Raw genomic sequence first — 19,369 nt, 5'->3', positions numbered from 1 at the left:
AAGTTGTCTTTCTGTATCTTTGATCTGTCCTGTATTGGAAATTTGGGCACCCATATTTAAGAGTATCTTTGAACTTTTCAAATAACTCCTGCACTTTCTTCTGGAGTAGATAATAAAAGGCCAATTCTGACTATGTTCACATGCACTATTATGGACTCAGAAATTAAATAAACTATCTTTAAAAATCCTTCTGACAGAGTTGATCCTCTCAAGAGTTTAGTAAGTAGATAGAGGTAATGTAAAGTGCTTCCAAGAATATGGAAATCGGTTTACCCACTGAGAGTGAAATTAGCAAGAAGCAACACAGACTGGAAGAGATTAGTCATCTGTAGAAGTGCCAGAGAGAGTTTATAAAATGTGAAGCTAAGCAGATTTGGAAATACCCAAGTTTAAGTAAGATGACTTGGGCAAAAGCTTACAGAAGCAGGACTGGAAAATGAAAGGTAAAACTCAATCACATTATTTAACCAACCTGAAGAAAAGAAGAGAATGGTTTGCATAGGTTCATAAAGGGAGCCAAGGGGCTAGTAAATGATGTCAGTGTATCTTCAGCATTATTTAGGCTGGAAAGTTCCTTGATGAGCAAATATAGATCTCCAGCTGGCACATATGTGTCTATTGATGGAATGGAGTGCAGATTATACCACTATATCTTGATGTATTTCACCACTAAGAAAATCTACCTAAACTGCATTCCTCTTGATCTGTGCTCACCAAGCAACCTTCCAATTGAAATAACTGGCTCTCCATGTAGATTTTCTAACAGAAGAGGAAATGCAGTGGCAAGCTGACATGAATTTTTGGTCGGCGTAGAACTTCCATTAACTTCTCTATGTCTTAATTTCCACTTTATAAAGTGGAGTTAATAACAGTGTGTAAGAGAATTAAATTAATTGATATATGTAAAGTATTTAGATAAGTGCTAGAAATACACTTGAATTCTAAGTAGATGTTAAATCATCACTGTTCTTATAAATTATTATGCTGTTAAAAAGCTGAGTTAGAGGTGTAGGAGTTAGTCTCCAAGATTTGATCACCTTTGAATAGACTGGCAAAGCCAAGTATGGACCTGAGATGGTAATGTTTGGGGACCTGAGACAGTAACTTTGGCAGTTACTTCCATTTTGTGAAGGCCTGAGCCAAGGTGCCTCCTTCTTATATTTGTTTCTCTTCTATATCCCTTCAAAAGAATATGTAGTTTGTAGGATGCCATTTTGTTTAAAAAATTTTTTTTATGTTTATTTTTGAGAGAGAGAGAGAGAGAGAGAGAGCGTGAGTGGGGGAGGGGCAGAGAGAGAGGGAGACACAGGATCCAAAGCAGGCTCCAGTTTCTGAACTGTCAGCACAGAGCCCGACACAGGGCTCTAAATCATAAACTGCGAGATCATGACCTGAGCTGAAGTCAGCGCTCAACCAACTGAGCCACACAGGAGTCCCCTTTGGGGGACTGTCTCTCTGTCTGTATATATATACATATATACATGTCTGTCTCTCTGTCTCTTTCAAAAATAAAATATATATATATATATATATATATATATATATATATACACACATATATATACACATACATATATACATATATATATGTATGTATTTTATTTTTGAAAGAGACAGAGAGACACAGAAGGATGCCATTTTGTTTTTAAATGGTGGGGTACATTTCTTCTACAGCCAGGCTTTGTACTCAAAGCATATATGACACTTATCCTGAATAATTTTTAATTTCAAATGAGATTAAAATGAGTTGAGGGAAACCATGGATTAGGAGTCAGCAAACTTTCTGTCCAGGGACAGACAGTGAAAACTTTGAGCTTTGTGGACTATACAATCTTAGTCACTACTACTCAACACTGAAGTTTTATCATGAAAACAGCCATAGAAAACATGTAACTGGGGCGCCTGGGTGGCGCAGTCGGTTAAGCGTCCGACTTCAGCCAGGTCACGATCTCGCGGTCCGTGAGTTGGAGCCCCGCGTCAGGCTCTGGGCTGATGGCTCAGAGCCTGGAGCCTGTTTCCGATTCTGTGTCTCCCTCTCTCTCTGCCCCTCCCCAGTTCATGCTATGTCTCTCTCTGTCCCAAAAATAAATAAAAAACGTTGAAAAAAAAATTAAAAAAAAAAAAAAGAAAACATGTAACTAATGAACATGGTTGAATGTCAATAAGCCTTTATTTATACAAGCGAGGTGTAAGTTGCACTTGGTTCACAGAATATCGTTTACTGATGCCAATGATGATTAAAATAGATGAAGAGATGTCAATAACCTAGCACAACGGAAACTAAAATGACTTAGAACTTGATTCAGACAAACTAACTGTGATCTTCTATCTACCTACCTACCTATGTACATATTAGAGGAATGTAAATACTAATGGAATATTTGACATTAAGGAATTATTGTTAATTTACAGAATGACAAGTGTATTGTGCCTATGTTTTAAAATTTTTTTTTTCAACGTTTTTTATTTATTTTTGGGACAGAGAGAGACAGAGCATGAACGGGGGAGGGGCAGAGAGAGAGGGAGACACAGAATCGGAAACAACGTTTTTTATTTATTTTTGGGACAGAGAGAGACAGAGCATGAACGGGGGAGGGGCAGAGAGAGAGGGAGACACAGAATCGGAAACAGGCTCCAGGCTCTGAGCCATCAGCCCAGAGCCTGACGTGGGGCTCAAACTCACGGACCGTGAGATCGTGACCTGGCTGAAGTCGGACGTGCCTATGTTTTAAAACACTCCTATCTTTTAGAGATATGTACTAAAATATCTTCAAATGAACTGATATGATGAAGATTTACTTCAAAATTATTAGAAGAGAGATGGGGTGGGAATATAGATGAAACATTATTCATGAATTGATAATTATTTAATTTGTTGATAAATATATAGTGTTATTTATAGAATTCTATCTTTTTAGTACATTTGAAATTTTCTATAACAAAATGCTTATTTGAAGTATAAAAATACATAACACAGAATCTCTTATACACACACACACGCACACATACACAACTATGCAATAAGATGGAGGCTGCCAACTCAAAGAAAGGAGGCAAAAAAGTTCAAGATAGAGCTAAAGAGATGGCGTTTATGACATAGGATTCCTTGTGTTGACTTCAAAATTATTCTCTTAAATGACATAAAATTATAGTTTAAGGAGAGGTGCAGTGGAATGTAATTCTATAAAAAATGAAGATTCTGATCATAGACCTACTACATGGAGTACCACTTTCTAATTTAGGGAAAAATGAATCAAGAGAATATAGGTCTCCTCAGACACCTTCAGTATTGGAATCCAGTCCATACAAGGAAAACAAACAATGTCAGTTGGATGTGAGATGCACATCAAATCATGATTTACAAAGCAAAACTCCAGGCCTTTCCACATACTGTTCTCTCACCCTAGAATGTTTTCCTTCACTTGCCAAACTCTCCCTCATCAGTTTAAGGCTTGTTCAAATGTCACCTTTAGGCAGAATTTTACTCCCTAATGCTCTGACTGTGCTTATCAGTCAGATCTGGTTGTATCATGATTTATCTTTTACTGGTCTATTATCTAACTCCAACCATGCTCAGAACCCTTTAAAACAGAGACAGCATCTTCTCTGTGTCTTCAGTGGCCTGACTCATTATTGATTATCAGAAAGAAAGAAAAAAAAAACACATTTTGAATGACTCCATGTTTGTTGACAGAAGGCAAGCAGTACTAGGTGCAGTTGATCCTGTTATCACACCTGGTCACACCTGGTCCTTAACAGGTGGCACTAGACTCTTCCTTTTTCCCTGGTGAAATTATACCTACCAGGTGAGTTCAATGTTACCTCTGTGTTTAAGACTTTCCCAACCATCTTTTATCTTTTCTTCTGCAATATCCTTTTGGCAGTGTGTGTGTGTGTGTGTGTGTGTGTGTGTGTGTGTGTTGTCACATAGGAATTTTAGAATGCTGCTAGTTGAGGCTATTTCTCTTGCCTTCACTAAATTTTGATCTATGGAGAGTAGGGTCTGTGCTTAGCATATCATCTTATGTGGTATTAATTCTCAATAAACGTGTTTGAGTGAATGCAGGAATGAGTTGGATTGCTTTATCTGTATACCTCAAGCTTAAAATTGGTGTCAAGAGTTTCCTAGCACAACTTGTAATCAATTTATCAAGTCTATTTTCTAGGACCTGTCTGACCTGGAAAAAAAGTCCCTTTAAGAGGCATCTCTCCACTTTCAAGATGTATCAATTTACCAGTTAATTTCATCCTTTCTTGCTTTCTCAATAATAATTCCATTGTTCATTTCCAAATTTCCCATGCTTCCTAATGTTCTGCTTTTCTAGTAACTAGTATTTTTTTAAATTCCTTCTTTATGCTTTCACCCCCCTGAGCACACTTCTCTACTTGTCACCTCAGCCTTGGATAAAGCCAGTCCACCATGACCCAGTATATATGTTCGTGTTCTTAAAGTCAAATGTGCTTTATTATTAGACTTGACAAAAGCAGATGTGAAAGAACAAATTCATTTGAAAGATACTTTTCTTTTCCTGCTACTGATAAAACTGTTTTTGTTTTTAGCTTTCATTTCTAGTGCCTCCATTCCCACAGTTTACCTTCCTTTTCTCCATTAGTTATTTTAATATGTTCCAGGATTTCTGTGACATTTCCATATCAAATTTCTTCTCAAGTCTTTTCAAATATGATGTTGCTTTTCCATTTTGGATTTCTGCCTTTTTAAGGCTGGGGAAGGAAATTCCTAATGTCTAGAGTTCAACTTTGTTGTTTTTATAGTCTAAGAATGATGATTTTTTATTGATTAAAAAAAAAAGAAAAGGAGAAGACAAAAAGAGGAAGCAGGCAATTGATAGATTCAGCTGCACAGTCATACTGCCAGTAAATTACCTGATAGCCCAGACAGTAAATTACCAATGAGTTGTACTGCCACCTATTTATCCCCTGATCTATTCTGTCATAGCACACAGCAGTGTTAGTTGGGTCCAAACCACTATGTAATAAAATTTAGGTTCTAAGATGCTCCTGCACAGTTGCACAAATGAGAGCTATGCAAAAGCTTTGGCAGAAAGAACATGACTTCTGAGATTGAATACAGTTGAGTTGCAACATACCATTACAATCAATAATACAGCTTCAAGCAGGGCTCATTTTAGTCTTTCAGGAGAGACTTCTATAGCATAGTGTTTAGAAGCATAAAGTTAGTTGTCAGACTGCCTGGGTTGAAAAGGCAGTTTTGCCACTTAGTAGACATGAGCCAGTTACTTCAAAGGATCCATGCTCAGTTTCCTCAACTACAAAATGGGGCAATTAAAGTATGTGTCTTAGGAAGTTATTGTGAATATCAACTGAGTTAATATCAGCAAAACACTTATGATAGAGCCTGCCACATAGCAAGTGTTAGCTATTGTTCCTGTATAATATGGACATCGGCAGATCCACGTATTTGAATCATGTGCAAACCAAGGGGATCAGGTAGCTTATTGCCTAAGGAGGCTTCCATATGAGCTGCTGAGGGTGCATGCTGCAATCAGTAATAATTGTCAATCGCAGGTCTCGTGATCAAATTATTCCTTCCAAGGCAAGACTCTGTATAATTCACTGTAATTCAGTTGCATGACGATCCCTCCCTAGCCAGCTATTGTTCTCAAATTATTCTCATATTGGTTTAGAATAATCCGATTTGACCCTTACTTACTGTTGCCAGGAAGATTAAACTAAAGTCTTTGGCAGCCAAAAATGCAAGAGCTCAGACCAATAGTCCTGGACTAATCCCTGTCATTCATGGCTTTAGGGCAGATTTGTACCCTGCCCAAGGAACACCCGGGTAGGCACTTGGCCCAACTTCTTGAATGCACCGTGACAGTGCTGTTAAAGGTCTCACTCAGGAGCAGAGAAGCTGAATGTGCCACTAAAGCTTCACTTCAAAACAAATATTTGGCAAGAGGAGTTTATTTCTGGTTTAACCTCCCAAAATGGTGCACGCTAGTAACTCTGAAAACCATAGTTACTAAAGCAAAGCTTTGTAACCATTGAAACCTAGGTGGTATATTCCTAAATGTCTCCCAAGCCAACATGCAGCCATGGTAGTTTAAGAAAAATTTGAGATTATAGAAATTTGTGCAAAATGTGGGAAAAAAGAAAATGCTAGAAACTTTACGGTTTGATACTTTAGGGCAAGCGTTTAACAAACATGCACACCTGTGAACTCTGAAGTATTCCATACTGCACATAATGTTTGATTAATCACCAAAGTGATTACGCTAAGTGGCATCCACAGTAATTTAAACAGATATATAAATGGTTTGTAATTACAGGATATTGGGCTCTATAATTCATTGCTTAGCAAAGAGGTATTTGTTGGGTAATTACTGTATCTTTGTGAGATATTTGCTGTGCATTTATGGTGTAGTTTATCCTGAGCTAGCAGGCTATGGACTATCTTTAGTGCCCTCATGCCTAAACTGAAGACGTCTTTAATAAATGGCAAAGCCACGATAACTTTGCCAGATGAAGAATTTTATACTACTTGAGAAGGCCAGGAATGTGGAGAGATTTATGATAACAATATTCAAAAAGCAAATACAGTTAACACTTGATTTTTCCACACCATTGAAGGGTAGCATTGCTGTGGCTAATAGTGTAGCTCAAAAACTCTGTGCAGCTTAACTCAAGTCATGGCCCACAATGAACTCATTTTGGGGACTCCAGGAGTGTCCATCTTATACGGCTTGCTAGCAAACAACTATGCCCAGTATGCACTGGAAAATATATAAGTGCCCCCTACATGGATAATAATTCAGGGTTTTGAACTGAAGGGAAAAGCTAACAGGAAAGAATGAAAAAGTTTAAGAAATCAAATTTTTCCCTATACCCTATAAGTATAATTGGGTGTATCCTGTAAGTATAGTAGGCATGAATAGATTTATTCATGCCTGTGAAACTGGTTGTTATGTAACTGTGTCCAATCGTCCATTTCCACTAAGTAGAGACCAAAACACAAAAGTGCTATGTGAAAAAAGAGAGAAAAACGGCAAAGGGAAATTTAGTTTAAACATAAGGACACCTTCAGATGGGTATCTTAGAATTATTTTCTTAATAAGAAGTAACAATAACTGAGATCCTTACACAAATAATCCAGTTAACAGAAAGAAAGAAATAGCTAAGTAAGAGATTTGTATCTGATGGTAATGAAAAATTTGAGATTTCTGGATTTCCATAATAATGACAGTCCTACAGAGAAAGAGCATAATGGGTAGGGTAAACTGGGGTTTAGGGAGCACACTTTCTGGAACAACTTGGGAACATTTGGTACTGTCTCTGAGAGTGATGAAGATGATGAGCTGCTAATCTTTTCTAGATATAAGAATGTATGAAATTCATAATTGTGCTCATGCTCAAAGGTTGCACATAACAAATATTTTGAGGTAATTATGACCTCCAAATCAAATAATAATAAATATCTAGGTATTAGTAAGACAACAATTTAGTCAATAGGAACAAATAACATAATTAATGCCTCAGGCAAGAATGCAAAGATATCCGGAAAAACTTCTCTTACACCTAGAAATTAATTTGTCCAGTTAGGACAAGGGAAAAAGTATCTGGGCTATTAAAATAATGCCAAGTTGGGCATTCATAATCTTACTGTTTTTGTTAGAAAAATGCAAACTAATCTTGCAAATATATAGAAAAAATCAACACTTCCCTCCAGTTCTTTGGAAATTACTGACCATGACCACAAATTTTGTTTTTCTTATTACCAGGAAGAAAATATTAAACTACATCTTTACAGTTCTTAGTAAATGTAAATATATAAAATTAAGGTTTGTGATAAAAAAGACACACATATAGAAATGATTAAGGTGTTAGATATAGATTTTTTAGAAGTTTCTAGGGCAACTCTTCTATGATCTTTTCCATAGGGCTATGATCAGCCCTAGTAGAATAATAGGTTCCCTATTACTACAACCTGACCATGGTGAAGGGTCATTGCAGACTTGTTTAGAGACAAAAAGTATGAACTTCAAGACATGATCCAGCTACTTGAAAATATACATAGAAAGATCTGTATTTAGATATATGATAGAAACCACATACAAGAATGGTCATCTAAAACACCTCACTTCCAAATATCCTTTCTCACTTTTTAAGTAAACCTCCCAAATTTCTGGTAATTTCCTTTATTCAAGCAATTAATCTATAATTTCCTCTTAAGGCATGATTTTTTTTTTCCAGATGACACTTTCATTTTAAAGCTAAAAATGTCACCATAGATTGCAACTACATAAAAAGACTTTGAAGATTTTTTTAAGTTCAAAAGAGATCTGAAAACTCTTATCAATCAGATTTTCCTTACCTTTCTACCCATGACTGTAACAGCTACTATCTCTTTGTCTTTGCTTAAACGCCACCCTCTCAGAGAGGTTCTCTTTGACCTTTCAGAAACCTCACATCTTTCCATGATTACCACCTCTGCGCTCTGAATCCCCTCTCCCATGCTCAATTTATCACCCATTGAAATATTATAGGTTTTACTTATTTACTATTATTTGGCTCTACCTGCAAAAATGCCAGTTCTATAAGAAGTTGGAATTGTATTGTATTTTGCTCTGTTCTAAATCCACATCTAGAAGACTATATGGCCTATAACTAGCTTCCATTAAATATTTGTTAAGTAAATGGATCTACTCCCATGATTTCAGTTGCAATTTTTATATGGTTTCCAATTTGTTTCTCTAGCCTAGGATGCTTTCCTAAGTTTAAAATTTATATATTCAACTGTCTGTTTGAATCACCCCAAAACATCTCAAATTCAGCACACCTATGACTGAATTCATTACATTGCCTCCTCACAACTCCGCATCATCCCCTCTGCCTGCTATAATCTTACATAATCTCTTCTATGGTGATTTTCACCCATCCATCCAGACACCCAATGAAAAATTTTGAAATTATGCCACAGATCCTTCTTGCTATATCCTTAACTGCTCTTGCATCTATGTCCTCCCTTTACTAACTTATCTTAGTAACTTTCCTCTGGTACCTTTGTTTAATTAATACAGTAGGCTCTTGATTGGTCTTATTTCTGGTCTCATCTTTCAGTGATCTCTATTCCACACTGCCCAGAGTCTAGACTAGATTTATCTAGTCATGTCATTCTCTCTGTTAGAAACATTTAGTGGAGATCAGTGGCTACAAACTACTTAGTACAATAGAGACCCTGTCATGATGTAGTTTCTACTCCTCTCCATTGCCTAATTTTCCCATTATCTTCAGCTCAGTCTCAGTGTCAACCTCTGTTTCAATTCACAAGTTGCTTCATTTATCCATGCTCTTACTCGTATTCATCCTTTAGCAAAGAAAGCTGTTGTTTAATTTGTAATTTCCAACTTGATTTTAATATTTAGCTTAATGTAATTGTACTCATTTTTATGTGTTTTTATTATATTACTAGACCATAAGTTCTTAGAGAACAGGGGCCATATCTCACTCATCTTTGCAACCTCATTGCTCCTTATAGTGGGGAGTGGTAAATATTTTAGCTAAATAAATGAACAAATGAAGAACTATGAGTTTGGGTAGAAGTAGAAAACCATGAGGACATGGAAATAACTTAAGAGTAATTAATTAACTAATTAATTGAAATATAGTTATTATAAGTTCATCAATGAGGAAGTGACAGACTTAAATTTCTTTTTTAGAACATTTGAATCTATTATCAGCATTAAGATGCTTCAGATGTAATGAAGGCAAGGCCCAACAATTAGGAAGCCACTGAAGGAACCTAGAAGTATGATAGAGGGGAAAAAATGAAATTAAACTGTCCCAATCCACCAGTTTGAATTAGTTGCTACCATTGCATCTCTGCATGTCATTACACTTATAGTGCTTAAAGAGCACCTATTCACGTCTATAACTCTATCAGACTATAAGCTTCCAAGGTCAGGCCTGTGTATTATTTATCACCAAAATGCAAATATTTGCCCCGATGTCTGACAAATGGTAGATACACAAACTTTTTGCATGTGAGTTAAGAAGAAAAATAACAGCTCATATTAGGGTAATAGCAGTAGGAAGGAAAAAAGGACAGCACGCAAAATTCCAATGGAGGATTTTCTGTTCAGGTGGCTCAGTCTTGCTCTTGGTTTTCTAGGCATGGGCTCAGTGGTCATTCATTATTCTCTCTCTCTCTTCATTTCATCAGAAGGTCTTCCTTTTCTCACTCTTGAATGCTAAATCTCTTCTTCAGCGCTTGGTTGGCTTTTTGGTAAATAAACATTCAATAAATTCTGACTGAACAATAAGTCTAGTCTTTTGACAGCCATTCTTCCTGCTAATCAATCTGAGTTGTAGCTTTAAAATCTATGCTTATTTTCCACCATATACAAGTCCCTCTAAAATGCTCCCCTCAGCTTTCATCTACCCTATCCACTTACACCCGCTTTGTTATTAGCACACACTATCACATTCCCCCACCCCTACATGCTCCTAATGCCCTTTTATTCAAGTTGTGAATAAATACTCGGGCTCTTCTAGGACCCTCTCTACCCAGCCTCCTCTACAAGTGTAACATCTTGAAAATGTGGGCCTTAAGAATATGATCCCTGGATACCTACCCAAGTGACTTTAGGTAGGGTTCTATTTTCACTTGAGGCCAACTAACTATCATGATCTGGTTAGAAAGCAAAGGCTCAAGTGTTGGACTGCATGAGCTCTGCCCATGTCAGAGTCTGTGGCTGCTGTGTATTTGATCTAGCATAGTGAAACACATCAAATTAGGCATATATACCTATGATTACATATTTATGTATTATATATACACATAGATTTATTTTTTTTTGATACTGAAAGTGATATGTTTATTAGAAAAAGTAAAACTATAAAAAAAGTATAAGGAGAAAATAAATATCTTAAATTTCACCATCCAGAGATAATCAGTGTCAACATTTTATAGACATTTTCCAGACATTTTTCAAGTTCTATACAAATGTGAGCATATACATATGATTATATACATATCCATATTCCCAAATTAGATTATATTATGTATTCAGGCTTCAAAATTTGTACTTCTTATTTAACAATGTATTTATGGGACTTTTATCATGACAAATATCATCATTATCTTTGTTAAATAATGGTGATTACAGTGTTGTGTCAATATCTAGTTAACCAGTCTTTATTATTTTATTATAGGGTATTTTGTTCATCTTTTTTTTTTTTCTATTTTTACATTACAGTCTAGGTTGTGATGCTTGCCTATGCACAATACATCTTTGTGTCCTTGTCTGATTAGTTGCTTTGGAGAAATTCCATGAAGCAAAACTTGTGATCCAATGATCCATAAAGTTTTTAGAATCTAAGTACCTGTTTTAGTAACTTCCTTTCCCTCTGGGTCACTGATGGCAAGAGACTATAGCCAGATGTCACTGTGGATTGTTTTCTAGTACCAAAGAACTAATCTGAAGTGACATAATTAAAAAAAATGGAATTATGTAGATTTTTATTGTAACTAATATTCTTTATCATGGCTCTGTTTTTGTTTTTGTTTTGGATTTCAACTGCATGGAATCAGAGGGGAATTAGAAATGAGAGGGGTTGGAAAGCATATCTTAAAGTAATTTAATGCAAAAGGGCTAGTTGTGTCTGTCTTTCTTAATCAAATAAGTACAGTAGGACAGGACATGGACAGTGAATATTAATGATAGAAACTTCAGGGTGAGTTCTTCCAAATATCACTTTCAAACAGAAAAACTGTTGACTGTGGCATTGAACTTAATCAATGTTGATTGATGGTTCTTAAGGACCAAGTAAGAAGTTGCAAACTGCAGAACTTGAGCAATGAGCATAAATTTTCAATTGAAGAGCACAGAATTGGGTTTTGTACATAGTATGTCCCCAGTTCATGCACAAAAATAATTAATTACTGTAGCCTTTCTGACATATCTATTACATCATATACAGAAGCTCAAGGTTGAAGGCAGTGTCATTTTCAGTATTTCAAAAGAGGATTCTTAAAAATAAAACTAATATAAAATAAAATTAAAAAAAGAAGAAAAGAAAAGCACCATGGAAACTTAAATTCATAAGTACACAAATGTCAGGAATTTCACATTTCTGGTGCCCACGGTGACTGTAATTTGGCCCCATTGTGCATATATAATAATTTAGAGTTAAGTGCATATTTGGTAATATGAAATGTTACATATGCTCAAGGGGAGAAAAGTTATGGTTGCTGTGGGAAACAGAACTCTGAATTTCCCGATTTTTGTGTTGTAAAATCTCAGCCATCAGATTGCATTAGCATCATTTTCTACATTTAATAATAGATGGCTCCATTGTTGCTTTCAAGAAAGAAAGCCTTTTCCCCCTTCTCCTAATATATTTAAAGTGATGGGATTTATTTTAAATTGAATTAACCAGAAAACACAGGTTCTTTATCAGATATAAGTGACAAGCAATAAGCCTGCATCCTGCCTCCAATTAAACAATTTAATCAAAATAGTAGTTAAAGGATTCTTAATTTTTTAAATGTGAAATATATATTAACTGGGTTGACAGACATAAAACCTATAAATGATTTTGCTCAAAAGATATTTAAACATATTATTTAATTTTTTTTTCACACAAAACCTTTTTCTTTTTTTTTTTTTTAACGTTTTTTTTTTTTCAACGTTTTTTTTTTTTTTTTTTTTAATTTATTTTTGGGACAGAGAGAGACAGAGCATGAACGGGGGAGGGGCAGAGAGAGAGGGAGACACAGAATCGGAAACAGGCTCCGAGCCATCAGCCCCAGAGCCCGACGCGGGGCTCGAACTCACGGACCGCGAGATCGTGACCTGGCTGAAGTCGGACGCTCAACCGACTGCGCCACCCAGGCGCCCCAAAACCTTTTTCTTTAATGGCTACCTATAATACCTGACTGCAGTAATAAGTAGCATTGTCTGACTTTCCTCTGTAAGGGAGTCTGATATGGCTGTGATTGCATTTTGAATCATCTCCATCGTCCTCTTTATCCTCAAAATAGTTTTTCTGTGTTGAGGAAACTGGGGCTTACAAAGGTTAAATAAATCACTCACAGAGAAAAAAAGCTGCAATTGAACAGAGCCATGTTCAAATGATCCTAAAATCTATGCACTTTCTATTTCACCTTACAGCTCCTGGCCTGCCTTCCTGTACTTGATCTGACTCAATACCCACTAAGGGCAGATAACAGTAATGATGATGATCATCATCATATGCAAAAAGCCTTAGTAACATTGATAACAATGAAGTGGTGTGGCATCAGTATGCAAGAAGGTGGGAAGTTTGGGCGCTTAATTCCTACACTGTAGCAGCATTAAATGAGGAAGAGCCAGTCTATTTTGTACTGTGACAAGAGATTGTCATGGCATAGGCATAGCTTGAATCATAGTGGACTTAACTATGTGCCAGGTGCCATTCCAATCACTTTACAACATTAACCCATCTAATTCTCATGACAATGCAATGATTCAGTGATTATAATTATCCCAACTTCACGTATTAGAACTCTGAAGCACAGAGAAGTTATGTAACATACTTAAGTTCCCACAGCTATTAAGTGGTAGAATTCAAATGTGATCCAGGCTGCTTGGCTTCAAAGTTGGTACTCTCAACCACTAAGGACAAAGATGAGAGTTGTGAAGGGTACAAGTGCATGTCTTCTCTGTTTGTGCTTGATAAGTTATATAACTTACCACAAAGCACTTTGGTACTGCCTCAAGATAACAGAAGATCTTGAAAGAAAAAAATCATGAGCTAATTTTGATCCCCCCATTCCCACCTATAAAGATCAATGTTTAAAATATAAAATTTTGAGTCTTTCTACTGATAGTGACTCCATAAGCTATTGCCAAACACTTTTATAAACACTTGTTGTTACAAGCCTAACAGCTCATCTATTTCTCTCACAGTGAACTTGACTATACAATTTTCGATTCTGCTTTCGTAGAGATTGTGACCATCCTGTCAACATATCATTAAAGCAACCTATTACACCTCTTAATTGGAACACTTTCTCATGCCTCAGCCTTCTCTTCTGCAAGTTTAAATGCTCCCATGGATTTTCTACTTCCTCAATGAGACCTATATTGCAGAGATGTTCAGAGTATTAGAAAAAGATGATGGTAAATCAAGCAATATACTCAAATTCATATTATGATCTTAGTACAAAAGAAGTTATTTTCTCCCTTAAATACACAAATTCATCAAATCCTAGAAAGCAGGAAGGGAGAAATAAGACTTCGGTTTTTTTATCTTAATTTTTAAATTCTGAAAAAGACAGTCCATATCCCCTTCCTTTCACCCTCCCAAAATTTTCAATTCATCACTTGAATTAACCTCCTAAGCACTGAAGCCATCAGATAGCTAAGGCACTATCTGGTCCATCAGTGGAACCCAGCTGCTCCAGTGAGACAGCGCTGAGCCAGAAGCACAGGGCCTCGGCTGTGTGGGCTTTGATAAGCAGAGCAGAGCCTCCCGCAGACACTGCAAAGCAATTAAAACCGCAAAAGGGCTTCTCCCCGCCACCTCTTTTCCTCTTTCTTCTTCCTCAAAAGTTGAATAAAAATGATTTGATAAATTATTCTTTTCAGAGCTAACCACTTGAGAAAGAGAGAAAGAGAGAGAGAGAGAGAGAGAGAGAGAGAGAGAGAGAGAGAAGGAAAAAAATTTAAAAAAAAAGGAAAGTCGCTCTTGAGAACTCATTATTAGCATGAATTCCCAGCACTCCAGCAATTATTACAGATCCACACAAGAGGGAAGGCAATGGGATAAAAGGACAGAAGGGAGTTTTATCTCAAGGCATGCAGGAAAGAGGGAAATGTTCTCCATAGGCTCAGAGCCTGGTCCGCATTGGAGCCCCTGTTAGGCCTGGTGTCTTTGAAAGGCAAACCTCAGACCCTGAGAGTTAAGTCTAATCTTGAATGGAAGAAATAAACCTCTGTAGTCTCCACTAAGATAAGGGGTGTGCCCTGAAACCTGGCTAGGGAGTATCTTCACAGTAAGTGAGACTCACATGTGGAAGTAAAAAAAAAAAAAAAAGAGCCTCCTTATGAGCAAAAGGAAAGAAGGCTCTAGAGAGTTTAGGAGAAATTCTGGGAAGGGCTAGAAACTTCCAGGCAAAAAAGATCAAAACAACAGGAAAATTGGTAAGAGGGAAAATAAGAATTTAGACACTGATCAAGGGACAAATTTAGAAGGTACTCACTCAATACAGATATAGTTGACCATGGAACAATGCAAGGGTTAGGGGTGCTGGCCACCTCACACAGTTGAAAATCTTCATGTAACATTTGCCTCCTCTAAAATTCATTATTCACAGCCTACTGTTGACCAGAAACCTTACTGACAACATAAACAGTTGATTAACACATACTTTGTATGTTTTATGTATTATGTATTGTATTCTTATAATAAAGCAACCTAGAGAAAAGAAAATGGTATTAAGAAAATCACAAGGAAGTGGCACCAGGGTAACTGAGTCAGTTGAGCATCTAACTTTTGGTTCCGGCTCAGGTAATGATCTCAGGGTTGTGGGATCAAGCACTGAGTCAGACTCTGAGTGAGCATGGAACCTGCTTAAGGTTCATTCTCTCTCCCTCTCTTTCTCTCCCTCTCTTTCTCTCTCTCTCTCCCCCTCCCCCGTGTCCCTCCCCCACTTGTGCACACTGTCCCTCTTTCTCTCAAATAAAAATAGAAAAAGGAAGAGAAGATACATTTATACTACTATATTGTATTTATAGAAAAAAATAATCCACATATAAGTGAACTCCTGCAGTTTGAACCCTTGTTGTTCAAGGGTCAACTGATTTTGCATGATTGAGTAGCTTTCTAGCTAAAATGTGGGTACAGTAAAGTTATATTTATCCAGTCTCTATGGCGTGAAGAAGAAGCAGAAGGATGTGAGATTCCAAAACTACTAGAGGTATCATAACAATCACTGAAATCATTGGCCATAGTTGAGGAGATGAAAAACTAAGGATTAAAATTCCCCTGATCTCTAGAAGAGAACATGGAGTACAATTTTTTAGACTCTAATCTTAACTCAGTGGACAGGCAGACTGATGGATTACTGATAGACTTCTAACTGAGTCTGTTAGAAATTTTGATTCCTTTTGATTCATAAATATGACAAAAAAGCAAATGACAACTGTCATGTGAAAACTATGGCATATGACATCATAGCATTGTGCCATAAAAGGAATCTTTTCTCCCAAGCATTTCTTCTGTCCTGTCCTCAGTCATGCTTCATGTCACCAATCCAGTCACTCCTCTGTACTTGAGGCAAATAAAAAATTAGAATCATATTGTTTTCTCTGGCCCAATGGGACTGTGGCAGTTTGTGAAATGGTGTCACCAAATTTTGAAGTGTGAGGGCAGCCTGAATGAAGATAATGCGGGCAAAGAGCAAGACAGAGGTAAGCAATGTGAATTACAGAATGCAATGGGGGAAGTCTAGGGCAGAAAGAAATGGAGATACATAATCAAAGATTCTTCTTTTTTACAATGGAGAGTGATTTATTCTAGATCTCCAAGTTAAGTGGACTTCTGATCCCTATTGAAGAGTGTTATTTTTCCCAGCTCCTTACCACATACATTCAACCAATCATGATTGATTCTGCCACCAGAATACTTGTAATATCAAGGTCAATGCAAGAAGCAGTTAAGTCAAACATCAACTGAATGTCATTCCCCTTGCTAGGCATTAAGGCTATAGACATGGACACAACACAGCTTTCTCAAGGAACCGTTAGCCTAATTAAAAACCTGCATATGCAAATAAGAAATTTTAGTATACATGATATGGTGGAAGCTCACAAGGGTGGCATGTAACCCAGACCAGAAAAGGTATAGAAGAGGAAAACAAAGACTTCTTAGAGGAGATGAAGTTCGAAATGTTGAAAATGATGAAAGGCACAAAGGCACAAAAAAATGATGAAAGGCATATTAGGTGAGCAGAAGGAGTAGAAATTTATACATACACAATAACACAACACAACTGGGAACCACAAAAAGTTTTAGAAAGTTTTAAATATGAGAATAGACAGGTCAACAGTCCAGATTACAGAGTAAAATCTCTGTATTTGAAGATGACCTTGACTTGTAGAAATCACTTCCATTCGTTATCCCATTGCCTGAATAAGAGAAAGACTGATCTTAAGAGCACAATAGGCAGTCTACAACATATTTTATCCTATTGACTATAGATAGCTCTCAAAGGGTCTAAACATGAAATGTTTTAACTATATTTGAAGCCCAGAAAAAATGTTCTTGGAGGAATATAGAGAATGTATTACACAGTACAATGGAATTAGCTAGCAGAACGACTAAGAGGCTGATAGAATTCTGATGGAGGTGGCAAGACTGTGAGTTGGAGTTGAGATTAAGTTGATTTGATGAAAAAAAAGGAGTCATCTTCTGTATGCTTTGTTGACTAACATTTACCCTTGCCATATGTGTCGTGTCTCCATTATTTCAAATTCAATCAGTGAGGGATCCAGGTAAAGGCAACAGCTTACATAAAAACCTAGATACAAGACAGAGAGAATGGTTGGTATCAAAGAAGCAAAAGGTTGCTAGCCTGTGCAGGTAGGGTTTGGTGAGCAAAGGCACAGGAGTGGTAGGGGGTTACAGATTTTGCAGCCTCCCTTAGGCTATGCCAAGGATAAGGGACTTTACTGGGTCATGTACAAACACTGCATAAGCATAAACAAGGAAGTTGCATCACTAACTTTTTTGTTGTTGAAAGAACACCTGGATGCTGAGTAGGAATTGGATGGGAGGTGAGAGGGGTGAACTGGAAGCAGGGAGACTAAAAGCAAGACAGGGTGATGACTGAAATTAGAGTACACGTGAGAAAATTCTCTTCAAACTGAAAATGGGCAGAATTATTGGTCCTATTAGTTTACAGTGAAGTAAGAAGGCAGACAGAAGTTTACTAAAGAAAGCAGATATCCTACAATGACTCAGGAGCCAGCAAAAGGGAAATTATCAGAATACTGCACAAAGGGAGTAGTTAGGAAGGGGCGAGCCAAGGGTACTGTTTTAAAGACAGACTCTGGGAGCGGCGATGGCGGCGGCGGCGGCGGCGGCAGCAGCAGCGGGGGCTGCGGGCGGTCGGGGCTCCGGGCCGGGGCGGCGGCGCCATCTTGTGCCCGGGGCCGGTGGGGAGGCCGGGGAGGGGGCCCCGGGGGGCGCAGGGGACTACGGGAACGGCCTGGAGTCTGAGGAACTGGAGCCTGAGGAGCTGCTGCTGGAGCCCGAGCCGGAGCCCGAGCCCGAAGAGGAGCCGCCCCGGCCCCGCGCCCCCCCGGGAGCTCCGGGCCCTGGGCCTGGCTCGGGAGCCCCCGGCAGCCAGGAGGAGGAGGAGGAGCCGGGACTGGTCGAGGGTGACCCGGGGGACGGCGCCATTGAGGACCCGGAGCTGGAAGCGATCAAAGCTCGAGTCAGGGAGATGGAGGAAGAAGCCGAGAAGCTAAAGGAGCTACAGAACGAGGTAGAGAAACAGATGAATATGAGTCCACCTCCAGGCAATGCTGGCCCAGTGATCATGTCCATTGAAGAGAAGATGGAGGCTGATGCCCGTTCCATTTATGTTGGCAATGTGGACTATGGTGCAACAGCAGAAGAGCTGGAAGCACACTTTCATGGTTGTGGTTCAGTCAACCGTGTTACCATACTTTGTGACAAATTTAGTGGCCATCCTAAAGGGTTTGCATATATAGAGTTCTCAGACAAAGAGTCAGTGAGGACTTCCTTGGCCTTAGATGAGTCCCTATTTAGAGGAAGACAAATCAAGGTGATCCCAAAACGAACCAACAGACCAGGCATCAGCACAACAGACCGGGGTTTCCCACGAGCCCGATACCGTGCCCGGACCACCAACTACAACAGTTCCCGCTCTCGATTCTACAGTGGTTTTAACAGCAGGCCCCGGGGTCGCGTCTACAGGGGCCGGGCTAGAGCGACATCATGGTATTCCCCTTACTAAAAAAAGTGTGTATTAGGAGGAGAGAGAGGAAAAAAAGAGGAAAGAAGGAAAAAAAAAAAAGAATTAAAAAAAAAAAAAAAGAAAAACAGAAGATGACCTTGATGGAAAAAAAAATATTTTTTAAAAAAAAGATATACTGTGGAAAGGGGGGAGAATCCCATAACTAACTGCTGAGGAGGGACCTGCTTTGGGGAGTAGGGGAAGGCCCAGGGAGTGGGGCAGGGGGCTGCTCATTCACTCTGGGGATTCGCCATGGACACGTCTCAACTGCGCAAGCTGCTCCCCTTGTTTCCCTGTCCCACTTCACCACCTTGGGGGCTGCTCAAGGGTAGGTGGGCATGGGTGGTAGGAGGGGTTTTT

The 19,369-nt window shown here is 38.2% G+C and overlaps 1 protein-coding gene across 1 annotated transcript; it reads left to right on the top strand.

The window, feature by feature from the left end:
- The first annotated feature begins 18,081 nt into the window (after positions 1 to 18,081).
- LOC131512517 (polyadenylate-binding protein 2) lies at positions 18,082 to 19,100 on the top strand. Its single transcript, XM_058731339.1, has one exon. The coding sequence runs from the start codon at positions 18,089 to 18,091 to the stop codon at positions 19,007 to 19,009; it is 921 nt and encodes a 306-aa protein (XP_058587322.1). The 5' UTR covers positions 18,082 to 18,088; the 3' UTR covers positions 19,010 to 19,100.
- The last annotated feature ends 269 nt before the right edge of the window (positions 19,101 to 19,369 follow it).

This window comes from Neofelis nebulosa, chromosome 5 (assembly GCF_028018385.1).
Source record: "Neofelis nebulosa isolate mNeoNeb1 chromosome 5, mNeoNeb1.pri, whole genome shotgun sequence".
NCBI lineage: Eukaryota > Metazoa > Chordata > Mammalia > Carnivora > Felidae > Neofelis > Neofelis nebulosa.
Note: the sequence above shows the minus strand (reverse complement) of the source record. Positions and strands in the feature narration are given on the sequence as shown.